The sequence below is a fragment of the Pezoporus wallicus genome, unplaced genomic scaffold (assembly GCF_028554395.1).
Source record: "Pezoporus wallicus isolate ANWC-B61680 ecotype Strahan unplaced genomic scaffold, APGP_CSIRO_Pwel_v1 contig_7073, whole genome shotgun sequence".
NCBI lineage: Eukaryota > Metazoa > Chordata > Aves > Psittaciformes > Psittacidae > Pezoporus > Pezoporus wallicus.
The window spans coordinates 2146841-2163789 of NW_026641326.1; the positions used below are offsets into that span (position 1 = coordinate 2146841).

At 46.0% G+C, this 16949-nt stretch overlaps 1 protein-coding gene across 5 annotated transcripts in view; it reads right to left on the bottom strand.

Annotated features, from left to right (window-relative positions):
* Positions 1–16949, bottom strand: part of FRMD4B (FERM domain containing 4B) — a 138590-nt gene that overhangs the window by 74799 nt on the left and 46842 nt on the right. Inside the window, exon 1 of one of the 5 annotated variants that reach the window (XM_057422934.1) lies at positions 6268–6429. The exons of the other annotated variants lie outside the window; for them this stretch is intronic. Within the exon in view, the coding sequence (XP_057278917.1) occupies positions 6268–6429 (162 nt within the window). Of the gene's footprint in view, positions 1–6267; positions 6430–16949 lie in introns of those variants that run through there. 5 annotated transcript variants of the gene reach the window in all.

Here is a 16949-nt window from a genome sequence, read left to right on the forward strand (position 1 = left end):
GTCACTGGGACAGCACCTATTCTACATCAGGTGAAAAAGCAACCATGGAAACATCAGTGTCTTAAATCTGCCTTTGCTTGGACTGTCAGTGATGGCTTTTAATGGCTAAACCAGCACACTCAGGCTGTTCTCAGCATTTTGATGACCCTCACTATCCCCACCTCTCCTTCCCCAACATACAAAATCAATGCACGTTTGTATGCATGGCAGATAAACCAGCAGGGAAAAGTGTACATGCGTATTTGTGTGTGGGAGGGTATTTAAGCTAATATATTCTAGCACCAATAGCTTTATCCTCTTTGCAGCCTCTGAGACTGAACTGGCCTCCATCTGTACAGGAGATTAGCAGAATTCCTAATCACTAATTATGACTCAGAGGTTTTAAGAGCAACACAAACTGCAGAAGGGTGGCCTGATTTTTAGAAAGTGAGGAGACAGCGCAGTGTTATTTTAAGCACATGGATGGTCCATCCACGATTGCAAAGCACTGCAGTGACTTGCTAAAGCGACGGAAAGCTAAGCACTCAGAAGGACGAAAAATGAAGTATGGAAAAACCAGCATGTGCCTGAAACACTTTTAATTTACCTTTTCATAAACCTCTTGTCCAGTCAGAGCAAACTTGCCAGCCTCAATGCACAAGACCAAAACAGAGATTTATGCAGGCAGGTTCATACAGTGATACCTTTGTACAGGAGTCTGCTACTGAAAGGCAGCGACATTTGAAATCTAATGTATTTTGTGATCTGTGTCAGATCGAAGAAAAAGAAATATTTATACAGGCCAAAGCAGTTAGTGAATAAGAGGCACTGTTTGAAACTGGCACCGTGACACCCTGAAGGAAATGAGGTGAAGTTCACAGTCTGGTTGTGAAGTTTGTCTGCTAGGGAAGAGGGAGGAGTGGTACAAACCCCGTGGTTTTGTTTGAATTAACTCAAACAGAAAGAGCTATATCATGAGCTCAAATGGAAATATGTCTGGCAGAGAGCTTTGGAAAGCGGCTGTTGGCAGTGCGTAAAGCCACTTTAAACTCTAAGCTGTCAGGACGCATTGCCTGGAGCTGGTCCTGTTCCCTGCTCTGCAAGAGGCTCCCCCAAGCCCCAGCCACAGGGAAGCCTCCACATGCTGTGTTTGGATGTGTTGGGAGTTTCAAGCAGAGCCAAAGCACTGTGTTAGCAGAGTCACAGCGTTAGACCAGATGCCTCCAAAAGGAAAACAGCTGGATGAAAGCAGTCAGAGCAAAGCTTTCCCGGAGCATCCAGGAATTCAAAGGGCTCAAGTTTAAATCTTTGAAGGGGCACATATTTGCTGTCCTCTATAAAAGGTCTTTAAGCTGCTTTGGAAAACCCTGACCCATGAGGACACCCAAGACCCTCTGAGCATCACTCCAGAGTCTGTCTGGTGCAGAGGAAGGAAAGCCCTGCCTTGACAACCCACCACTCATCCTTCATGCTCACCCTCACTTCACCAGCAGGACGTTTCATCACTCTAAAAGAGAAGGGAAAGAAAAAAGGCATCTCCAGTTTGCTGTCAGCATTTTTTATAATGAAAAGTCAGGGTGCGGCAGCAGAGGAAACACGGTCCTAACTATCAAAACCATCGATGTTAACACCATAGGAAACAGGAGTCAACCATTTCCTCTCTCGCTCCTCCACCCCAACTACATATGGGATAGACACACGTGCAAAGCTTATTTATTGTGCTTCAGCAGCAGAATTATTTCACTTCACAGAGGGGAAATGACCTTTCAGATGTTAAAAAGCATGCTGTCCATAAAACCCACATGTAATTCAGTTTATACTTCTACACCAGATTGTTACCCAAATAACCAGCGTAACTGAATAGCTTAACCATAGAGATGCTCCCACACCTGGTTTCACATCCTATTAATCACAGCGTGTCATTGTATTCTGCAGGGAGTTTGAGGACTGTTTGCCTGGTTTCTCTTTTTCACTTTGCATTAAGCAGACCAATTGACAAGCATTTTAACCATGATACTAAAGCATTTATTTGACCAATTTTTAATTTATACGAGGTTAGTTGCATTATTAAATAGACTTTGATGCAATGTTTCATTCACACTTAAAGCACAGGGGGTAATGAGGACTGACTGTGCTGTGGGATGTATAGGTGAAAACTGGTATTCATACCTCAGGGGAAGAGATGCACCAGGATGTGGTAGTGTTGACATCCCAGTTAAAGTCAGGCCAGTGGTAATAACTCACTAAACACAGGATAGACATCAATGCTGAAAGGTTTTGGCTTTGCCGCAGCTTATTAACCTCATTTATACAAGTTTCACTTTCTGTTTTAGTGCTCTATAATTAAATATAAGACAGGTGGCCTATAAAACCAGCACGTGGAGAGCCCTGCCAACAGCTTTATTTTGGAAGACTATCAGGACACCCAGAAGTGCTGCCTGTCCCACTGTAGGCATCCAGAGGGGCTCTGGGAAGACTGCCCAGCTGGCTGGTCAGCGCACTACGTTCCAGCTCTCCACAACAAAATACAGCCCTTGCTCCTTTCCCTCATAGGAAATGGGTACCCCTGCATGAAGGCTTCTGTGCTGATTCTCACCTAGGATTCTTTCCAAGCCCCAATAACTCGACTTGCTGAAGTTAGAAAGAAGATCAGTGCCAGCTCTTCCATCAGCTGTCTCTGCAAGTCTCTGTTTATTCCAGGACAGGCTTTCAGATGCTTTCTGCCATGGACAAAGCAATGTTCCCTGGCATACAACCCAAGTGCTCACAGAGAATAAATTCACATACTGTACAACCCTCCTCCCCTCGCATGGGTTCAGAAGTTATTCCAGTGTGAAAGGGGATGCCCCGTCAGCACTTTGGCTCATGATGACTTCAGATGACTAGGCTCCGAGCAAATAGGACATCCCTTCTCTTTTGGCAGAAGAGACAGATGATGGCAAGCATCCTGGAGCAGAGACCAGCTTGGCTTGCTGGGCTGGGGCTCAAGTCCCTGCACAGGTGATCAGGTGAAACAACAGCCAGAAAGACCTTGGAAGGTTTCCTACACACATGCTATAAGCAAGATGACTACAGAGAAGGTAACTGGCAAAGGCTGGTTTGTTCTTGCTGGGTTGGAGTTTCTGTACTTAAAGCTGTTAAGGCAGGTAACGGTTTTATGCTGGCAGAGAGGATTTCAGCGTGCACTGGCCAGGCGGCTGTGCCCACGTGATAACCTCTGCACCTGCCGGTTTCAAACACATAGGCAAGAGCCCTGCACAGAAGCATGAAGGTGTCATTGGCTTCTCTGTGCTGGGATTCAAGCTCAGGTCTCCCATGAGGCTAGCAAGCATTTTATGTATAAGACCAAAACCCTCACCACCACAATAACAAACATCACTGCCCAGGGAAGAAATCCTACTGGCTTCCCTTTCACCACTATAATGTGCTGATGATTTAAAGAGAGAACTGCTGGCAGCATCCAACTCACCTGAAAATAGCCACTGACCCACAGAACACGAACAACAAACATGGATCAAAGAGAACTGAAGCCTCCAGGGCTGAGCAGCAGCTCAAGTGCTGTCACCTCAGTTTTCCCTGCATGTCCCTTGCATGTAGCTCAGTGACAAAGTTCTCAATTCTTTATACTGTGCACAGCGCAGGGAGGACAAAAGTGTAACTTTAAAACTAAAGGGACTTTATATACAAAATGTGGCACTTATCATAACTGGAATATGAACAGGAAGGAGTTGAAGAAGTATGAACATTCTTGGTGAAGACAAAGTGGGAAAGGACTTTGTTAAGCACCTGTCAAGGTGCCAATATTAATAAGAGCACAAGGCAAGAACATGCTCTCATCATGTGGCTGCATTAACTATAGGACTTGTATCAAAAATCTAAGACAACAAATATCATCCTTGGCAAGTAAGAGAGTGTTGTTAATCCACATTACAGACAAAAAAAACGGGCACAGAGAAGGAAGACAATTTGCCCAAGGTAATATAGGATCTGTGGTAATGATGTGACACAAAATCTCATGTCCAAGATCACAGCCTAGTCCCACAGACACTGCAACATCTACCTCCTTGGAGAAACAGCCCCATGGAGAGCTCCGCACTGCATGTTTTGCTCCTGCAATGCTGGAGGTGAACAAGTGTAACACAGCAGGGCTCAGAGTACATCCCTGTATGCAAGGGTCATCCAGCTGCTGTCTCTACATGTTCCCATGGCTTGAGGTGTTTAAAAAATAAATGAAAAAGAAAACTAGTATTTCATTTAACCTCTTACACTGCTCTGATATCTAAACAGACCAGTGCTGAGTGCCCAGTCCTGTACTCACCAGACTCACTCAGAATACCACCAGTGGGTTTAACAGCAGAGAGCCAGGATTTGAGCTCAAAAAGCAGTGTGTTTGAAGGAAGCACTACAGGGCATTCTTTCACCATCTCCCATTGGTACACCCCAAATTACCACTATGAGTTTCTTGATGTTAAAGTGTGAGAGTCACCTTATTCCTACCTGGTTTCATCTCCCAGGGATAATCCTTGGAGCAGTGAGCGTGGAGCAACAGGTCATTGAATGTTCCATCACTGCATATCCCCAGCAGAGTGGCTGGGCTGTCCTCATGGCTGTGACAAGCTGTGAGCAGGAGAACAGGGAAGGGGACTCCTTGTCCACTACCCTGGCTCAAGGGCAATATGGAAGGATGACAGAGGGACCAGTCCTTTCTTTTTACCCATTTTCACATCCCCACATTAGGGTACAGACACAAGTCAGTAATGCTTCTCATAAAGAAGACAAAATAGATTAATCCATTAACAACCACTAGGAAACGATAAGTTTGGGCAGAGCTACAGTCTCACTTTGTTTTGAAAAACCCTCTTTTCACTTTGAGCCAACCATCAGAGAATCACAGTTAAACAGGCTAGGTACAGCTGCTGTCAGAGCTGGTCCTTACCAAGCCGTTATTCCAGCCCTGGAGGGATGGGTTTTGCCTCCGTAGGGATGCAGCAGGGAGCAAAGGCAGTCCAAGCTCCATGCTATTTGCATGAATGGAGTCCAAGAATAATACCCACACCATACAGGTGTACCTGGATTTTATTTATAGAGAAGGAGCCAGGGCTGCAACTGACATTTATTCAGGTGGGCAGCCAGGGAGTAATGATGCCTGTATTCCTGCATTCCCTAAGTACACAAAAACCATATTCCTCAAGTGACACACGAGTCACAAAGTGTTTACATCCGTCATCTGTACAAGATGCCAATGGGTATTTGAGCACTTGGAAGCACTTCTATCACTCTAAAGCTGTTCTCCTGCTCCTGGGCATACCCTAAAGCTAAATAGCAACAGATCCCTTTGGGATTAAATAGGCACAGATGTCCCTTTAGCATGACTTTCCCATGAAAGTTACAGCCTGATAGTTCTGGTGAGCTGTTTGCTATGAGCTGTGTCATTCTCTGTATTGCAATACACCAGGGAGTGGGGAGAAGCAGCCTTGAAACATTCAATATAATCTAGTAACCATGGAGGCCGACACTGTGACCAGGCACACATCACAAGTGTGTATGTGAGACAAAAATAAACAGACACACAAAAATAAGTAACTGCCAGCAAAAACACTCCAAAAAGAGTGACACCCTGAACTGCAACAGGATACCACAGTAACTGCAAGTACCGGGCTGTATTTTCTGCCTGTAGGAAAGGGGAGCCCCCCAGTTGTTTCAGGACCCATTGCAGCCCCCCCCCCAAATAGCAAACACTTTGCAATGCAAAGTCCTACCACATTACAGTCTGCCACTATTCAGTGAGACAAACACAAATGAGCAGCAGAAAAAGCCACAGTGACTCTCTCCCTTGACAGCATCATGCTCTGGATACCCGATGGCAGCATAGGCTGAGAGCTGAGCTCTGTCTCCCAGATCCCAAGCACAAGGATGGTGATAGCAGAAAAAGAGCTTCAAGGGGCTGAGATACAAGGCTTACAAACTGGCTTATAAGACACATTTAACATAGACAGCATGTCCCCCAAGCCCTAAAATTCAAGGCAAACACGCAGAGCTGGCCGTTTGAAAGCAGTTGTTGAACTGCTGTTTGAAAGCACTGCTGTCTGAAGCAACAAATTGTTGTTTGAAAGCTGACGTTGAACATCAGCTCAGATTGTAACCTGCCAGTACGCTCTCTCGGCAGGGATGTGCAAGCAGGGCTCTGCCTCAATAGATGCTGTTTACTTCACCTGGGCTGTGCGCACTGAGGAATCACACAGGTGAGTGAGCAGCATCCAAGCTGGAGCAGTCCCCAGGGTGTTTTACCTGGTACACATCCCGGAGGCCGCACCACTCTCGCAGGGTTTGCCGGCATGCCCGCAGCCGCCGAGCGGTCCACCTCCTCAGCGCTGCCAGCTGCGCCGTCCAGGTGAAGCAGCTGCCTCTGGAGGGCCCGTCCTCCGCCCCGCACGTGAACACCGAAGCCATGAGCTGCTCTGCTGGGCACACAGTCCTCGTCCCGGCTGGCTCCCGCTCCCTCCTTCAAACGCCCGGCAAGAGAGCGGCCCGGCTTTTTGCGGAGGGAGGAAGGCAGGGGTGTTGCGCAGAGCCAAGGTCCGGCTTTAAAACAAGCTCCTCTTTCACAGCGCTTCCTGGGCAGATTCCCAGCCATACCTCGGCCAGCGGCGCCTGAAGGGGAGCCATCGGCTGCAGTAGCTCAGCCCTACCAGCGGCTCACACAGCAGCCTTGTCCTTCTTAGCAGCTTATATAAAGCTCTGTTAAGCTCCAGTAGCTAACACTATGTTCTCTAATTAAATTTTAACCCGTTTGCCGCATTGCCCCTACAACAACCTCGGTTAAACGGGGCAGGACGACAAGCGAACCGCTCGCCGCCAACCGCCGCCGCTCGTCGCTGAAGTTGGTTGCCGCTCGCCGCTCGCGCCTAACGCACCGTCTGCCCCCGACGCCTCGTTACCTGCCGGAGAGGGAGCAGAGCTGTCATCGCTTTCTGCCAGCTGATCCCTGCTCAAGGTGTACGCCAGGAGTCCTGCACTTAAAAAGGGCACCTCTGGGAGCCAGCAAGTGGGGAAAACAGGAATTAAAACAGCACCAGCACACCGCTGCTCTAACTTCTCTTCCAGCTGCGATCGTGGCGGATGCCCACAGCACACCTCCCCCTTGGTTGTTGCACCGCACTGGTTAACACGCCCACCACCAGCTGAAGAGATGACTTTGCTCTACTCTCAAACTAACCCCACTAGTGCAGCACTTGCTGCATGAGGAAAACAAAGCTGGTTGTGCTAGCCGAGCTCTTCACAAATAGCCCACAGCAAATAAACACTGAAATAATAGCCCACAAGAGATTGCAGACTTGCCTCGGTAGCTGGTTGAAAATTAAGTGGCACCCTGCCCTTCTGGGACTTAAACTGTTAATGCCACCAAGCCGCACCTTTGTGAGCTCTGTCGTATTAAAAGCTAAGGGAAGGTGGAAATCAAAGGGCAATTAATCTTTTTAAGACCCCCTTCCCCCAGAGGATTTGACGCTTCCCAAGACTTTTGGGGCAGAAGCTGCAGGAGCCACGCATGGCACCCTCAGCACCTTGCTGAAGAAACTACTCAAAGAGCAGATTTTTGGCTAAACCCATCAGTGACACCAACCTGTAAAAGTAATTTCTCCTGTGCAATGAAATGAATGGCAATGGGGCAGGAACAGCTTGCATACAGGCTGCATGGGAGAACTAAACCCTATGGCATGGCTGGTACCGGTTCCCAAAGGGCACTGCCTGCAAACAGCCTCTAAATCAGAGCTACAGCAGCCCTGTCCCAAAGGCTCTTCACAAGAGGAAAACACCCTGCATGCTCCTAGCACAGTACAAGTATTCACAAACCCCATTTCATTCCATATTAATCAACCTCCTTTGTACTGCAAGAGCCTACACTCATGCACATTGAGCTCCTGTATCATAGTTGGAGTGATTAACTCTGTAGACAGATGCCTGCTTTAAACAGGATTTGGACCTGTGTGTCTCCAAGCATCACGCTCTTTCCTTTTATGCATAGCAAAGCAAAAGCAGCTCTGCTCCTCTTGGTGCTGGTATCTATTGCCTATGCTGCTGCCAGGGAGTTTAAATCTCTCTGAGATACAGGGAAAACAACTATTTCAGATGTTACTAGAAGTTGTTACAGAGTGAGGCAGTGCAGAAAGATACGGCTTGTTATAACAAAAGGCAAGTAAAGACTTGGGCTCTACATTGAAATCCAGCATCCGTATACCCACCCCAAGAGTTCTGTTGCCCCTTTGAACACTGTCTTTGAGCCTGTGGCCAACAAAGACCTCTTCCTCCTCCTCTGGTGTTGCCCAGCATCACTGTTGTGTGATGTGACTAACATCAGCACAAATGTACAAACTGGAAAAAGTTTCCATCTCCCACTGAGAGAGAGTGGTGACAAATATCTACAGAGATTTATTCCAATAGCCTAAGCCAGTGCTAGTGCCAGGCTTGGCAGCGGGTAGTTGCCATTCCCTCAGATAGCACTATTTTGGAGAGGAACGGGCCAGGAAAATCTGCAGTGGCATTTGTGCATTATGGTCAAGTCATACCCAAATTTAAAAGGAGATAAAAAAAGAAAATCCAATTTTCAATTTCCATTTCTGAAAGAAAAGAAAAGGAGCTTTGTATTTAAAGAAACAGTGCAGGGAATGGCCCTGTCCTGAGCCAGGAAAATCCAGCCAACCCACTAAGTAAGGTTTAAATGCCTCTGCTCTGTGCCTGCTGCCCTCAGTGCCTTTTTGTTTTCCATATCACCTAACTAGATTAAAAATAAAGGATGATGAGGATCCTCTCCTTTAACACAGCACAAGGGACAGATTTTTAATTGTTTTATGATCCACGGTATCCTTAAATTGAATGAACACATTTTGCAGTTATTCTTTATGCTTCACAAGTTAACTGCGTGCCTGAGGGATGGTCTCAAATGGTTCTATCTCAGAAGGCAAAGCCATATGTACTCAGGCCCTCCCTCCTCAGTACTCCTAACCGCCTTACCCATCAATATTTCCCTGAGCTTGTGCAGTCTGTATGCTCTTATAGTAAAGTTACAGCTCCACATGTAGGCTAGAGCAAGGCAAGGACCTTTTCCCCACCTTTACTTAGGGTACATGGACTTCAAGTCTAGTCTCATAATTAAAAACACACACATCTTATCATTCCTTCTGCAGATAAAGTAGGTAATGAAATAAATAACAAGCAAGTACTACCTCGACTTCACATTTCCACTTTATGCAAGTACTTGAGGCAGTACAATGAGTGCACATCATAGTGCACGGACCCTTGAACATGGGCACAGCATTAAACACCCGAAGAAGAAGAAAGGAAAAAAAGTTTATGATGCACAGAGCAGCTACATGCTCTAGAATAATTTTGGTGTTTTAATATGCAGTTGGTGGATTACTCAATCAATCAATCTTTATCTTTTATTGACTTCCACTTTCAGAACCTGATTGCAAGGGGGTTAATTTGAAATACCTAAATAATATCCAGGCTCCTTAGAGTCAGAACAGAGATCACAAAATTCCTACTGGAAAACCAGTGGGATAGCCAGATAGCTTCCAAAGACTGCAGTATCCAGATCTCTATTCTATGGAGGGGGGAGGGAAGGGGGAGATAGATGTTTCAGAAAAGGTCTTTGTAGATTGATATACCGAGGGAACACAAGAGACAGCTACTGCAAATCTATTTGATGTGCAATCACATGAACAACAGGGCATTCATTTCTGGTAAGGAAAAGCCTACACAACAGGAATCTAAGGAGAAAATCACTTAAAAAGAAGACAGAAAACTTCATGTGTGGCAGATTCATGCTTTCCCTTACATTATTGATTGTAGTTCTGAAATAATGAGTATCAGATAACAAAGATTTGCTACCAACATAATAGGAAAAGATGATCCCAAGTGGATTCTCAGGCTTCTTTCTATGTTACCTTCTGTGCCAAAATGTACAGAACAACGCTTAGCAGAATTTCTGCTTTCCTTTTCAAAGTAGTTCATATGAAGTTCACATGAACAGAGAATTCATCTACCTGTGAGACCGGAGGACAAGAGCATCAAACTTCTCTTATATCTACAAAGCAGTATCATCCCTAGATGTGAGTTTTGATTAGACATATAGGAAAAAAAGAACACAAACACAAAGTCCCTAGTGGCGGGTAATGAAATTAAGGCTTTGATCATTTTTGGTCTCTCAACCTTCAACAGTAAAAGCTGAGTTGTTGTGCACAAAATGCATAATTACATTGTAGCAGATGTCTGTTCTAACCAGTGCTTTAAACCACACTTCAATCATAATTTGTTCTCATATATTGACCACACGATTGCAGCTAGTGCTCATAATGTTCTATAGAGCAAGCAGCAAAGCTCAGTGAAGACTAAAAAAAACCCAGTGATTCAGCCTTCACAAGGTGATGAAACAATGCTCTTTCATGGCACTCCCCTATTTAGAAGTCTGCTGTTACCTCGATTCCAAGGGTTCAAATCCTTAAGCCCTGATGGATTGTCCCAGAGCAGTATCATTGAGGTCCATGCCAGGACCAAAAGCCTGGGGTAACACCGTGTCCACTGAATTCCCATCAGAAACAAGCTGAAGTCCTATGTCCTCCTTCTACACTGATATTTCTTCTCTGCACAAACCTGTGTGCAAATTTTCATCAAAATTATTCAAAAAGGACATGGAACTGTTGGAACAAGTCCAGAGGAGGGCCATGAGGATGATCAGGGGACTGGAGCAACTCCTGCATGAAGACAGGCTGAGAAAGTTGGGGCTGTTCAGCCTGGAGAAGAGAAGGCTGCATGGAGACCTCATAGCAGCCTTCCAGTATCTGAAGGGGGCCTATAGGGATGCTGGGGAGGGACTCTTCATTAGGGACTGTAGTGACAGGACAAGGGGTAACAGGTTGAAACTTAAACAGGGGAAGTTTAGGTTGGATATAAAGAGGAAATTCTTTCCTGTTAGGGTGGTGAGGCACTGGAATGGGTTGCCCAGGGAAGTTGTGAATGCGCCATCCCTGGCAGTGTTCAAGGCCAGGTTGGACAGAGCCTTGGGTGACATGGTTTAGTGTGAGGTGTCCCTGCCTATGGCAGTGGGGTTGGAACTAGATGGTCTTAAGGTCCTTTCCAACCCTAACTATTCTATGATTCTATGATTCTAAAATTGTCCCATTTTGCTCCAGTTCAAGCCAACAGCACATGATTACACTGCTTTTAAAAATACAGTTTAAAAAATGACCAAAGGTGCTGATTTATAGGAGTTTTCATGAGCATGAACAACAGGATTAATTGGGAATTAGGACTTTCTCAGACAATGCTGAAGCTGCATAGCTCCCTAACACTTTTCTTTAATTCCTGTCATGAAGCAAGCCTGTCAAGCCGTGAGTATTAATGCAATTAACCCCAAATAAAGATGCAGTGACTTCTCAAGAATCAGTTTTGCTACACTCTGGCCCTTAATTACCAACTTAAAGTGAAATACAGTCATCAGGCACCCTCTCTTTGATGTTGTAACCTCTCGGTACATAAGATGCTTAAAAAGAAGCACCAGTGCCTTTATAAGCACCAGAAGCACCAGTGCCAGCATAAGTCTGTTAATCCAACCTACCCCAATCAAGGGCTTCTGAAGCACGACTCAACTTCTCATAAAAGGTGTTTGCAAACCAATTAGGTTCTTTGAGATTATAGGGGAAAAAACACAAGATATTTATAACCTGCTTTAATCCTTTATATTAGCACAAATTTGGGGGGAACCCTTAGAAATAAGCCAACACGAACATTTATTTACTGCTGTTCACATTATCCAACTTTAATTTATGAAGCGCATTAAATCGCATGAAAGGTCCATGCCACTCTCCTTTAAGGCTAACAACAGCATCTGATGGAGGTATCTGAACCCCTCCCCAGGTGCTGCACCAGGGATTTAAATTCCCAGCTTTTGCCACTGAACTGCACCTATGTCAAGTGACTGATCTATCTGGAAGCTATAACTACACCCAAATAACACACAGCTACAAAGGGAGGCTTCAGTACCTGTTACTCTCCTCTCTGGATAAGGCACAGCCTTGAATAAGCTTATTTAACAGCAGCTTTACATACTTCTTAATGAGGTGCTGGCGTTTTTTCTTCTCTCTAAGAGCTTGAGCTGTACATATATTGCTCTACACTAATGATATAAACATGTCACGGTGACAGATAAACACATCTTTAAAGATGAACAGCCGCTGTGCCAGAAGCATGAACTTCCTGCAGTCTGTATCCCATAGTAAACTAATTAGCACTTCACATCAGAAATGAAGTGTCACTGCCTTTTAACTTTATAAATGATTAAACAGCTTGTAGCCCAATTCCTCGAATGGCAAACTTTCATACCTGCTATACCTAGAACAGCAAAACCAGGTGAGGTTCAAAACAAGCAGTATATGCTCCAGTTTCACAAGTCAGGGTTTATCATCTTTCACTGTCACCATCTGAATATGTCACCCAGTTTTTGTAACACAAATGTAGCTCCTCCAGTACCTTATGGCTAGTGCATCAGGGGTATAATTTGGCACAGCTCTGCTGGCTTCAGTGAAACCCCACACGCATACACATATAATCAGGCGAGAATGTAGTTCAAGCAGTCTACGTGCAATTTGGCAGCGGTGAGCACAACTTCTAATGCATGTCCCTATTTAACATATACCTGTATGCAAACTGTATTTAAGTTCGTATACATGTATTTCTTAGTCTTTAGAAGTCTATAGCCTGTAAAGTCTGTTTGCACAGAAAAGATGCATAATAAGGGAAAACACCAACCCAGTATTCTGCTTCAGAGCCCACAGATGCTTTAAGACATAGGGCACCCTTATGCCACTTCTCAGTGGCACAGGTGGTGGCACACTGAGGACCTGCAGGAAGGCTGCCATCTACCCAGATACCAGCACTGCTGCAAGCAGCTCTTCAGGCATGGAGACCTGCCCCAGGGACACAGTACAGCAGGTCAGGATGGCTGTGGGATAAATGTGATACTGCCTTCCCTGTGTGAGCCTGGAGAGCCACCCTGCTCTTCCCTGCTTCATGGGAAGGGTTTCCTTCTCAGGGAAGGCTTCATCAAGAGGGAGTTACCCCTGGTGACATGGGAAACCATCCTGCCCTCGGTGCTACTCACAAGTCACATCTGCAGGAAATGAGGGATCAAAGGAGCACAGGGTGGAAACCCGGGGCATCCTCAGAGAAAGTGACACCACCACCACCACCACCACCTAACCCAGCAAGGGCTTCACCCAGAGCACACTGTGACCAGGGCGGTGGTTGTGCTGCTGGAGGAAATGACTCCCACTGTGCCACCCTACTGCTACCAGGCCTTTGCAGAGGGAGGCACCCCTGACCTATGCATTTGGACCATCTTCCTGAGAAGCACCCATGGGAAGTGATGGTACGGAGGAGAGGCTGTGGCTGCCTTTGGAAGCCAGGATTTCTCTCCAGGCTGCTGGTTTTGCCTCCCTAGTATCCAGAACTGTAGTGGATCACTTGCTCATATGCTTCCTAAACTTCCTAAACTCCAGTACCCAGCCCATGGAGATGGTTCCCAAACCTGCAAAGAGACACTATGGAAATGGCGCTGAGACGCTGCAGAACAAAGGGACAAGCAGCTGTCACAGGCCATGAAAATAAATGATAGGAAAGGACAAAACCACTTTTCCCCTCTACACCTGAGGTCTCAGCAGTCTCATTCCTCTACCTCCCCCAAACTAGCAGGGGACTAACAAAGCGCACAAAGTACTTTTAGGATCCTAGTTCTAAAGGCAGAGTTATAAAAGCTTCTGTGCACTGACACATTATAATAGTTAGACCATTCTGACCATGTTTTCACCTCACATGCCAAATATTCAGGTCGGTCAGCACAGTCTCCTCTACCTCCATCTTGGAGCTGCCACAGCAGCTTCCCAGCAGCTTGGAGCAATACCACACACCTCCTTGCAGTTTGCATTTTAGTAGTGGATGTCACTCTTCCTGTCCATCACATTACTGCAGCCATTAAATGCTTCAGGGTCTTATCAGAGGAGTGGCAGGTTTAAAGTCTGAAGGACCAAGGGCCTGGAGCTCCAGACGGGGCAACAGGTCCAGCCCCACCAGTTTGTCCTGTGCTTTCCATAGCCCCAGCAGTAGGAGGGTTTCTTCCCTGGCTCTGCTGACCAGTCACTTAGGCACCACACAGGTACCAAACCTGCTCAGTTTCCCTCAGGCATTGGTCCACAATGGATGCTGGCATCACCATGGCCAAAAATGGGGCAGCATTTCCTGCATTTTGAATTGCAAGGAGTACTGAAAGGAGCCTGAAGAAGCCAGGTAATTACTTTTGGATGAAGTATTTCATGGTAGATATAAATACGTGAGGAACATGAAAATCCAGGGCTGCCCCAGCTTTATGATTATTTTATAGCCTCATTAATCTATGGCAAACGCGGTAGAATTACTACATAACCTAAATACTGGGCAGAGATCTACAATGCTGTAAGAGGAAGCATAAATGAGATCGTAAAGTTTCAGCATTTTGCATGATATATATGGCCACAAAGACAAAAATAACCCAAACCTATCAGTCTCCTGACAAGAATCTTTTAAAAAGTGAGAATAAATGATGTCTATTATAATTATATCCTCAGTGCATTCATTCTCTCAGGATGAGTAACCCAGGATGCAGTAGCCTCCAGAAAAATCATGACTCATGACTCAGAGCAATGCTCTGCCCTTGATTAGATTTTATGGGTCATGCGTAGCCCAGGAAAGGTGCACATCCAGGAAAGGACTTGTCCTTCACTGTGTATATACTCAGATAACAGAGTCACTGCATCCTACCAATCATGAACCAAGAGATCACCTTGGACACCTTGGTGTTCCTCCCTACCACTGGTTTCAGACCATAAACCAAGCAGGGCAGGATTCATTTCTGCATGCATTCAGTATGTGGCACACTAGAACACCAATACGGATACAAGCTTTTCATCAAAATCCATATTTAAAGTAACTGAGCTCTCTTCCCCATTGTTGCTGGTTGGCAGAGGGCAGCAGGGATGAGAACAGCAGCATGGCGCAAGCAGTCAGTGTGCTCCCAGGGCCATAGTACTCGCCTCACCTCCACACCGTCAGCATCCAGCCCCACCACTGTGGCATGCTCAAGGAAGGGAATGGTCCTGTGGCCACTTCTATCTGGGACTCGATCCAACCTCAAGTCAACAGGTCTTGTTGCACCTAGGCGAGCTCAGATCAGAGCCTTTTGAGGCAGAGCCATGCATTTTCCCAGCCAATTTTTGCAGAGGGAGAATCACAAACCAGTGGAAAGAGACAGCACCAGTAAATAGAAGAAGCAAAAAGAAATTGATACTATAAATCTGTATACAAGTTACTATAAATCTACATAACAAGTTGCCAGCACTCTTGGTGCTATGGAGTGATGTTTTCTGAGAACACAGGCCTGATGCAACTGCGCTCCTTGAGCTAGGAAGCAGAAAGCCATCATTTCACAATGCATCTTCTGTTACTACAGCAATTAGTGCCTCATTTTACTATTAAAGTACCTGTAGAGTGCATATTTACCAGCTCTGGGCAAACAATTAAGAACTACCCATCTAGAATTTGAAAGGAAGCAAATCAGTATGTTTTGTTGTTACACCAAAGCAGATGAGCTCTGGTATAAGCATCTCTTGAAGGTGAACCTTAGTGCTGAATGTTTGACTGTGGAAAAGGAGTCAAGCAGCTCACAGCATTTCCCCACAGCAGAACCACATTGCTTATACAGGGCACCAAACATTGCTACAAGTGAGACCACAGCTTTCTAAAGCACATGAGCTTTGTCTGTGCAGAAAGCAGGTGCATGTCCAATAGCACAGGGTACAAGGAGCAACTGAACCAAAGGAGAAAGAAAAAGAGCAGCCATTGAAAGGATGCTTTTATCCTCAGAAGGCCTCCAAAATAAACAAGCAGCATGCCATGGGCTTGATCCAAAGCCCATTGAGATCAATGGAAGGACTCCAACTGCACTCAATGGGCATGCAGCGAGGCCAGGCATGCCACAAGGGCTCCGCGCGCTGCCCCACCAACAGGGTGACCCCATCAGTGACTCTTCACCACCTCGCCCTGCAGATCTGCTTGCCATTGCTCAGTTTTCTCCTTGGCCTCAGCAGACATTTTGTGATCATTTGCTACTCAAGTCACCCAAAATGAATAAAAAATACAAATATTTTAATATCATAAAGATTTTATTTCCTACCCAAATCTGGGAACATGGGAACATGGGAGGGTCATGAGTCAATCACCTATGCAGGGTCCACAAGATCTGTTTCTGCACCAAAAGCCTGAACCATAACTCTGTTCTGTACTTAATCACAGAATCAACCAGGTTGGAAAAGACCTTTAAGATCAAGTCCAACCGTTACCCCAGGACTGCAAGTCCACCACTAAACCATGTCACTAGGGGCCTCATCTAGACTGTGTTTGAGTGCTTCTAGGGATGGCGATTCCACCACTTCATGAAGTGCCTTCCTGCACCATGACACAGAGCAGTCCTCTCCCAGCTGCCTGCTTTGATTTGCCTTGAAGTTTTCACATTTGGAGAAGAAATCTGCACTGATACTACAGAGAATGAAGTTCATCTTGCCAAGAAAGACAGCCCCAGTTAAGGCAACACGGATCTTGCATGTTCCATGTGAGCAGAGCCCCTCCAAGAGTCCCTCCCTTTTTAAAAATAAGAGCACCAAGAGAAAGGCCTGACCCAGCAGTGCCTGTATCAGATGGGGTGGGAGCAGTAGTGTCAGAAACACAAACAATGGGAAAGGAAGCGGGGAGGGAAGAGCAGAGGAGACAGTGGGAAGGGCAATGGTGGCTGCAGCCTCAGCTGCTGACTCAGCAGGTCAGCAGGACCTCTCCCCTCCAGCAAGCCCCCATGCAGGTGTTGGACATGGAGCCTTGCCCCTGCCAGGGGA